This window comes from Silurus aristotelis, assembly GCF_946808225.1.
Source record: "Silurus aristotelis genome assembly, chromosome: 2".
NCBI lineage: Eukaryota > Metazoa > Chordata > Actinopteri > Siluriformes > Siluridae > Silurus > Silurus aristotelis.
In genome coordinates, this window is record NC_139575.1 from 684,926 (window position 1) to 694,925 (window position 10,000).

The 10,000-nt window shown below is 44.8% G+C and overlaps 1 protein-coding gene across 1 annotated transcript in view; it reads right to left on the reverse strand.

Moving 5' to 3' along the window:
• Nucleotides 1–1,797: 1,797 nt before the first annotated feature.
• c1ql4b (complement component 1, q subcomponent-like 4b) overlaps nt 1,798–10,000 on the reverse strand; it is a 48,686-nt gene continuing 40,483 nt past the window's right edge. Inside the window, exon 3 of the mRNA XM_083564631.1 lies at nt 1,798–1,991. Coding sequence (XP_083420757.1) covers nt 1,812–1,991 — 180 coding nt within the window. The 3' untranslated portion in view covers nt 1,798–1,811. The remainder of the gene's footprint in view (nt 1,992–10,000) is intronic.

Genomic DNA, 10,000 nt, shown 5'->3' on the forward strand with positions numbered 1-10,000 from the left:
GTGGACTCAGATAAATTGTGCAAACATTGAAAAAGTCACAGCGGACTCTGGAGCAGTGCTGGAGCTGCCTGCGCTGGCAGAGGCATATAAATTATACAGTCAGTGCACAGTAGTAACACTGGTTCTTCAGGTGGGTCAGGTTTCCCTTTTTTTGGCAGCAGGGTCAGAAGGTGTGGGGAGGTGGGCAGCATTTCGCCTCCAGTTCATCCAGAGACTCCTAAACGTGCCCAGAAACCTGGTATGGATAACAGCAGCCAGTGGACTTCTGCACATGGTGGGAGGACTGGGGCTGAACAGAACTTTGTTTTTGATGCACACACTGGATGTTTGTGGATTACCAGTTTTTTACCGTCGATATTTTAAAATATGGCCTTTTAAAAAAACAGACTAAGGGATGTTGAACACTACACTGGCTGCTGAAGGAACCCCTGGTCTACTGGAGTTTTCAGGACTTCTCTGTTGCGACCACCCCCACACTTTCTAGAGCTCTGATCTCCTCAAAGATCATTACACTCTGAGAGCTGGTGAACATTGCAGGGACAGACCTGTCACGAGTGGAGGACCTTGCAGCACGTATAGGACTCTGGTCCCTGCGCATCGGTAACCAGCTCCTACACCGCTGGAGGTCCACACTAACAGCAGAGGAGTGTGTTCAGCTGAAGGACTATGAAATCGGCGAGAACAGTTGTGCAGAGGAGGAACCCTTTCCCCAGCTGGACATCGCTCCTGACCTCGACAGATGTCGTGACCCCCTTAGGGAGTGCAGGGGTGAAGGGGAGATGAACTTGGACAGTGTCGGGGAAGCTGCTCTACAGGTTTTAAATAAGAATGAACTGAGTGGGGCGGGGGGGTGGACCCCCAGTGGAGAAATGTTCTTGGTTTTAATGATGATATTAAACCAGAGTGGAGACACTGTACAAACCACTGTTAACCAAAAACACTGCCGACCTCCAGTGGAGGATTTTACACTGCATCATCTCTGTGAACTCTTTTATTTTAAACCCTGATGTTCTACAGGAAACTGTTTTTCACACTTTTACTCACTGCTTCAGGTTACAGTCACTGTTTGTGCTTTTAAAACTTATTTTAAGTTCCTTTAATGTGATTTTACTCTTCAGTGTTTTATTTTGGGTTTAAGAACATCAGGAGAAACAGGTTCATGTGCCAACTGATTTATTTTATTTTAGGGGCAGTGAAAATGGGCACATACCTGAGCAGAAAAAACAAAATAACACAAAATGCTGACTGTGACACAATCAGAATCTTTTCCAGACTAATGAAATCCAGGACTGTGGTAGATTTGAATGTGTATAAGTGTGTGGTGGAGCTGAAGATGTTTGAGGATGTGTGGTGTTGTAATGAAGCTCTGTGTTCTATGAAAGAGAAAAAATTGCACTTTACATCGAAACTGAACTGAACGATTCCGCCACAACTTTTAACATTGTCTGATTTTAATTGTCTATTTAACATTTTATTAATTAATTTATCTATTTATTTAACTAATGGGTCGAACCTGTTACCATCTGTTATATAACACTTAAAATAAAGACACTGTCAAATAAAGGATTGTAAAAGTCAAAGTCTCTCTCTCTCTCTCTCTCTCTCTCTCTCTCTCTCTCTCTCTCTCTCTCTCTCTCTCTCTCTCTCTCTACATCTGTTTCTTTCTGTCCACTGAGCATGTCTCATCAGATGAGATGGGCAGTGACCTTACACCAGACTGTGTGTCTATGCAATGAGTGTGTGTGTGTGTGTGTGTGTGTGTGTGTGTGTGTGTGTGTGAGAGAGAAAATATGTGTGTGAATATGTGTGTGTTAATCAGGGTAGATGAGGAACCCACTGAAGGTGCTGTATTTGTTGGTGTTTCCTCCGTGAACTTTCCCTCCATCCAGCTGCACACACACTTCATCTCCCACATCCAGGTGCAGGATCACACTGTTGGAGGCGTAGTCATAATTCTGATCTGCGTCCTGAGCAATCGCACTTGCTCGCACCTGAGACACACACACGCACACACACACACACACACACACACACACACACACACACACACACACACACACACACACACACACACACATTAGAGTTTATAGAACTCGCAAGTTTGAGTTAATTAGTTAGTAATAAACAGTTTCTCAGCATGTTGTACTCAGAGCAAAACACGAGTTCAGGTTGTGATGTCAGTAATGTGACATTAAACAGGGAGATTAACTCAAATTCAAATTTCAATTTTATTTGTCACATACACATTTATACAGAGTACGACATGTAGTGAAATCCTTTTTATGATTGTCCAATATGTAAACGTAAAAATAAAAATAGAATATAAAAATAAAAGTAAGTAAAATAAATAAAAATAAAGTATAAAAGTATAAAGTATATTAAAGCATATTCAAGTATAACTATACTGTTTGAACTTAAGGCTCAGAATAATACACACACACACACACACACACACACACACACACACACACACACACACACACACACTAGGAAAAAATAAATAAAACAAAAATAAATGATATATATATATATATATATATATATATATATATATATACACAACCCAGTCATTAGTGTTTCACAACTCAGGTGAGTATCAATGTCTCAAGTCTGGATAAATGTGGAGGTTTGTGTTCTGAAGGACGTCCAGTGTAAAATATGCGGATCATGAATCAGAATTTCATACCGGATCGGTCGAGGCCCGGGTTACCAACAACCGCCACAGGTATCATTAGCCGACAGGGTACCGGTGGAAATTGGGCTACTGTTGGCCAAAGGAGGAGAAGGAGAGGAGGAAGACGGCGGAGACAGCAGGGAAAGTAGAAGTGGAGGAGAAGTGGAGGTTCAGGTTGGTACTTTAAATGTTGGTACTATGACTGGTACAGGGAGAGAGGTAGCTGATATGATGGAGAGGAGAAAGGTAGAGATGTTGTGTGTTCAGGAGACCAAGTGGAAAGGGAGTAAGAGCAGGAACATTGGAGGTGGGTTTAAACTGTTCTATCATGGTGTGGATGGGAAGAGAAATGGTGTAGGGGTGATTCTGAAGGAAGAGTACAGTAAGAGTGTAGTGGAGGTGAAGAGAGTTTCTGATAGGGTGATGATCGTGAAGCTGGAAGTTGAAGGTGTGATGGTAAATGTCATCAGTGCTTATGCTCTAGGAATGAAAGATTGGTGATTGGTGCAGACTTTAATGGGCATGTAGGTGAAGGGAACAGAGGTGATGAGGAGGTGATGGTAGGTGTGGTTTTAAGGAGAGGAATGTGGAAGGGCAGATGGTGGTAAATTTTGCTAAAAGGATGGAAATGGCAGTGGTGAACACGTATTTTAAAAAGAAGGAGCATCATAGGGTGACGTATAAGAGTGGAGGAAGGTGCAAACAGGTGGACTTTGTTCTATGAAGGAGATTGGATACTGTAAGGTGTTGGCGGGGGACAGTGTAGCTAGACATCATCGTATGGTGGTCAGTAAGATGGTTTTGGAGGTGACGAAGAAGAGAAGGAGAGTGAGGACTGAAAGAGGAATAAGATGGTGGAAACTGAAGGAGAAAGAGTGTAGTGTGAGGTTCAGGGAAGAGGTCAGACAGGAGCTCGGTGGTGGTGAAGAGGTGCTGGATGATTGGGCAACTACTGCAGGAGTGATGAGGGAGACAGATAGAAAGGTACTTGGTGTGACATCTGGAAATAGAAAGGAAGAGAAAGAGACGTGGTGGTGGAATGAGGAAGTGCAGTAAAGCCAAGGAAAAGGCATATGAGGAGCTGTAGGAGAAGTTGGACACTAAGGAAGGAGAAAAGGATTTGTAGTGATTGGCCAGGCAGAGGAATCGAGCTGGGAAGGATGTGCTGCAAATTAAAACAATAAAGGATGGAGATGGAAATGTGTTGACTAGTGAGGAAAGTGGGGAACGTCTCTATGTAACGTATGTAACCCTAGTTCCCCGAGGGAACGAGACGCTGCATCTTCGGGCCATACTCCCTGCAAGCGATTACCTTCTCTTTTCTCAGAAGCTTATGTCGCTACCATCGCCCCGCCATTTTGTAGCTTTCTGGTTTATGTGACGTCACCCACTGATGATGTCACGATTTGCCTATTGGCCGGATTTTACACGTGATTCAGAGTTCTAAAAGCGTTTTCGATGCATTCCCTCAGGGAACTAGGGTTAAATACGTAACCTAGAGACGGTGCCATGGATATAGATTTCCTGCATTGAACATTATTTTTATTTCATATATAAATACATGAAATCAGTCCTGGAGCAATCCAGAAAAGTACTGGGTTGAAAGCCACATGTCTCATGAGTTTATATTTAGGAAGATTTTCATGACAAATTAGATTTTGAGTTGGCATTCATATTGATGACCAGGTAGCCAGACAATCTCTTATTTTACAGTCATGGTCATTCATATTGATGTTCGGCCATTCCAATCTTAACAACCCTAATTAAGGACCATAAAAACCATCCTCCTGAAAGACACAAAGTGCTTAATCAGTGGGGACTTACAGCCAAGAGGGATTTTCGTCACCCGTACTGAGACAACTCTTTAACTATTACCTCATCACTGATAAAAGGAGGAACATTACACAGCATGACTTTATTTTGCAGGAGAAATGAGCTGAGAAACCAGTAACAAGTATTTTACACAATTTGGTATTAGTGTGGTCACTTTTCCATATTTTTCAAAATACTTTGATAGTACTGTTCATTCAGGAGTCCCACCACATTTCCAACTGCTAACACATAATCGTCCACACACACACACACACACACACACACACACACACACACACACACTATGTCCCAACTGCTAACACACGCACCTCTACACTTATTCACACACACACACACACACACACACACACACACACACACACACACACACCGTGTCCCAACTGCTAACACACACTCCTCTACACTTATTCTCACACACACACACACACACACACACACACACACACACACACACACACACACACACCTACACACACACACACACACACACACACACACAGTGTCCCAACTGCTAACACACACTCCTCTACACTTATTCACACACACACACACCACCCGCACACTGCGTGTGTGTGTGTTTGAGTGAGGGAGAGAGTGTGTGTGTGTGTGTGTGTGTGTTTGAGTGAGGGAGAGTGTGTGTGTGTGTGTGTGTGTGTGTGAGGAGGTTATTGATCTACAGGTTGTGTGTAATTGATACAAAGTATTTCATGTTCCTGTAATAACTGCTTTGTTCTGATGTTAAATATCACAACAAGCTGCAACAGCCACAGACTCTTCCTCCCCCTCTCTCACTTCCCCTCTCGCTCACTCCCTCTCTCGCTCACTCCCTCTCTCTCTCTCACTCCCCCCCTTCCCCCCCGTCTTTCCCTCTCCCTCTTTCTCTGCCTCTGTCTCTCCCTCCCTTCCTCTCTCTCTCCCTCTTCTTCCCTCTCTTTCTCCCTCTCCCGCCCTCTCCCTCCCTTTCTCCCACTCTCTCTCTCCCTCCCTCTCCCTCTCACTCTTCCTCCCTCTCCCTCTCTCTCCCTCTCCCTCTCTTTCTTTTAGATTTAGAGATGTTATGCAGAAATGAGGAACTTGACACACAGCCACACTTTTATGCTCTGGAATGTTCCTTGTTGCTGTGGGGGCATGAGGGCCCTATTGAGGTTCTTTGCCTACGCAACATCAGGCCTTCCCTGGAATGTGGATGGTTCAAAGGAAAAGCTTCCAGGCCCTGCTTCAAACCCAGGCAGATGACTCCAGCATGCTTGAGGTACAAGACAAACCACAATATGATGTCAAGATGTTCATGGAACTGTTGAAGCATGGGTCTGGCTGGACATGAAGTGCGCTCTCTGCTTGCTGCCTCTGTTGTCTGGAGAAGCCCAACTTGTAGCCCAACATCCTTTGGCCAACAACATACTAAAGTCTTACAGCATAAAGTTAATGATTTTGCAGCAGGTCAGCCCTGAACAACAATTCAACTCTCTGATGCTTTGTGAGCTCAACCACCTGTTCGCATTTGCCGATTAGCTCCTGCTGCAGGAAGTGCTGACAACGTCATCGATCTCTTTGTGCTGAAGTTAATAAGCCCAGGAAGGATGATAGAATGGGTTTAGTGCCATCACCCTGTGTTTTTGGTCAAGGCAGTCCAGCTTGATGAGGACCATTTGGTGGTGTAAGAGGTGGTATCAAAATAGTCCCCTTGGTGCAGAAGTGAGATCTACAAATCTGGTACGGTGGATTAAAAATGTAAGATAAATCAGCCTATAACTCTATTTAGTTTTTTTTAAACAAAGCAAATTTGGAAAGTGCTATTTTAAGTGTTGCAGGAAGAGGAAGGTCTTCACTCGTCAGGTGAGGATAGCCAGGGACTCTTTTTGGACATCTAGGGGAAGCCTAGATTCAACCACCTCGGTGCCAGAATAGAGAAGAGCCTTGAAGTATACTTCAATCTTTTACCCTGAGAGACGGTGGTACCAGTCGAACAGTGTTGGAGGATCTCAGGCAGTGTGGTGTAGTGTGAGGAGCGATTAGGTCTCTGAGGATGAATAGTGTTTAGAGGTTGACCTGCCAGCAGAGAGCTGCAGTAGTCCAGTCTCAAAATGACAAGAGACTGAACAAGCACCTGACCAGTCTGTGTGGACAGAAATTGTTGAATCCTTCGAATGTTGTAAAAAATAAATCGACAAGAACGAGCCACATTAGCAACATGTTGACATGAGATGACAGACATTCATGGTTTGTGGAGCATCAGCTGGTGAATGCACCAGCAACCACAAAGTAGCCATAGCAACCATGACCATTAATTGAGATCCCCTTCTAAAGAATTGAGATGGACCATGTTGGCTTATTAGAAAGGACTAAATCTCATATCTCCTTAATGATATCCTGACTGGCCAAGGCACTGCATTTTTAATGAACATTGATTGTGTTTAGGAATTGCTGCAGATTATTAAACTGATTTGCAAGAGCGTTTATCCCGATATTTAAGGACACCAAAAACTTTCCCTCTCTGCCAGATTATCTCAGCAGTTTTTCGGGTTGCCATTAAGATTTCCAGGAATTTCTTCCTGCCTTCCTGACTGTTTTTTTCGCACTGTGTTTTTCTGCCTGTTGGTCAATGCTTCTGTGTTCGGACTTTTTTAACCTTTTGGACTGTGTTTTTAACTTTTTTGGGGGTCTTTGTTTTGGAACTGTTTATTGTGATCAGCACTGTTGGTTTTTGTTTGCACTCTGAAACTGTTCACTGGGTTACTCCCTGGCTGTTTCATTAAAGGTTTTTATCTTAAAATCTCAGCTCATATCCTGCATTTGGGTCCCTCCAGCCAATGACATACATGGAATTTCCCCATTTAAAACATTCTAGTCTAGAAAACTAGAAATAAGGAGGAGAGCCCTTCTAATAATAAAACAAAAATTCTGAATGTCCTTGACTTGAAAACAAAACTCCACACACTGGGGCGATTCACACTGAAGAATTTACTACAGGTTCAACAATAACAATTCTCTCTTTATAATAATGTATGAATGACTGTGAACTGTATGTAGTGTTTAATTACTCCTATGTAGCAATGCTAACAATACATCACTTACAATGTGATGCTAACAGCGATAACAGCATTAGCTTCATCTAAAGGTTCCTGAAAATTCCTGCTGCTATTATCAACCCACTGCTGCAATCAACTCCAACACCTGATATTAAACAAACTAACAAATAACATCTCTAGGTTACGTATGTAACCTTAGTTCCCTGAGGGAACGAGACGCTGCATCACAATGCTTTGGGAACGCGACGGGGTTGTCCATGCTCTGAAATAATGTGTGTAATCAGTCAAAATTTAACATGGGCCGTCACAGGCAGGTTGACGTCACGACCAGGAAGTATAAAACGCACATGGAGTGAAGCGGGCACCAGCTTCTGTAATAGAGAAGGAAGCACTGCATGGATACCGGCAGTGTGGCTTAAAGATGCAGCATCTCATTATCTCAGGGAACTAGGATTACATATATAACCTAGAGACGTTTCCTTTCAGGAACTCGAGCTGCGTCACAATACTTTGGGAACGGATGTCCAATCATGCCAGATTGACCAGTCCCTGACTAGTGTGTATAAACACAGCTAGGTGAAAGGACAGAGGGGTCAGGAGTGGCACTGAGATCTAGGTTGTAGAACCAGACAAAGGTCAGCTGGGTGGACCACCCTGCAGTGTTGCAGATGTCTTGGAGGGGTACTCCAAAGGACCAAGCCTTAGAGGTTGCCACACTCCAGGTCGAGTGAGCTCTGACCCCAAATGGTGCGGGGAGACCAGAGGACTCATAAGCGGATGCAATGACATCAATGATCCATTTGCTAAGGGTCTGCTTTTTAGCAGGGTGGCCTCTCCTCGGAGGGCCATAGCAGATGAGCAGATGGTCGGACCTCCTCCAGGGACTCGTCCAGTTCTTGTACCAGTTCAGTTTGTCCTGGTCTGGGGCCTGAAATAGAGGAGGGAAGAGTGCTTGTTACCTCACAGGTTGTGGGACAACCAAGGGGCACCTTGAGGATGTAACCCATTCTAGGGTACAATAAGGCACTGTACAAAAAGGTCAACTCCAGAAAAGAAGGGGACCACAGAAAGGGCCTGCAGAGTTTAGATTTTCTCGAAAGAGCAAATGGCCAATAAGAACGCTGTCTTAATTGAGAGGTGCTTCCAAGATGCCTTGGCCAGAGGCTTGAAGAAGAGCTCAGACAGAGCCTGCAACACGATAGCCAGGACCCACCCAGGCACTCTAGGTCACACCAGGGGCCTCAGCCTCCGGGTGCCATGAAGAGAAAAGTGACATTAGGGGGTCTCTGCCCAGAGACTGCCCAACCATGGGGGCATGATATGCCAAAATAGTGGATGCATAGACTTTCTGGGTGGATGGAGCCAACCATTCGGTGGACTGTCCTTGGAGAAATTCCAGCACTGAACCAACCGGGCATTGGACTGGATCCAGCTTGTGGTGCTCATACCATTAAGCCGCCATTTGACTGGTCTCAACCCCTGCCTCGATAGGGTGTCTGTTGCTTCGTTCAACCGGCCCAGGATGTAAGCTGCTCTCACAGAGAGGAGCTTCCCCTGGGCCCACAGGAGGATCTGGTGCACCAGCTTGTATAGGGGGTACGAGCGCAGACCTCCTTGATGGTTAATGTATAAAACCACTGAGGTGTTCTCAGAACAGATCAGCACATGGTGATCTCTGCGGTCTAGGAGAAAATGCTTCAAAGCTTGAAGCACAGCCAGCATTACTAGGCAATTGAGCTACCAAAGTAGATGGGGCCCTTCCCAAAGACCTTGGGCAGATCGAGCCAAAATCAACCAATTGTCAATGTAGTTGAGAATGTGGATGCCCTGAAGTTTCAGGGAGACCAGAGCCGCATCGACACACTTTGTGAAGGTGTGGGGTGAGAGGACAAGACAGAATAGAAGAAGCTGATATTGATAAGCTTCAGCCCCAAAAGCAAACCTCAGGAACTTCCTGTGAGAAGGAAGGCTGGATACATGTAAGTTCGCATCCTTTAGATCCACCGTAGCCCTAGGAGCCCAGCCCTAGGAGCCTTCAAAGAAGCTGCAAGTTCTTCCAGACCACTATGAGACAGGGTGGAAACCGAGGAGGATGCTCGCTGGAGCTGGCCGTGCCCTGACACACATTCCGTGGCAGGGTTAACGGACCAGGTCCCTGAGGGGGCCGGGACAGGGTGGGCACCGGGTTATGCGGTGCAACACGCCCCTTCACGGCCAGGTTCTCATAATGTCCTATGCCAGGACTTTTTAGTCAAAGCCCTCTTGTTGAAAATGACAGTCCTCAGATCTGTCTCTTCCTAGGGCGCAGAGTGCCGCACAGGATCCCTGACAGAGAGAGTGCGAGACTTGATGCTCCGTTTTTGTGCCTCCTGATGGGAGATGCTGGGTTGATATATATATATATATATATATATATATATATATATATATATATATATATATATATATATATATATATATATAT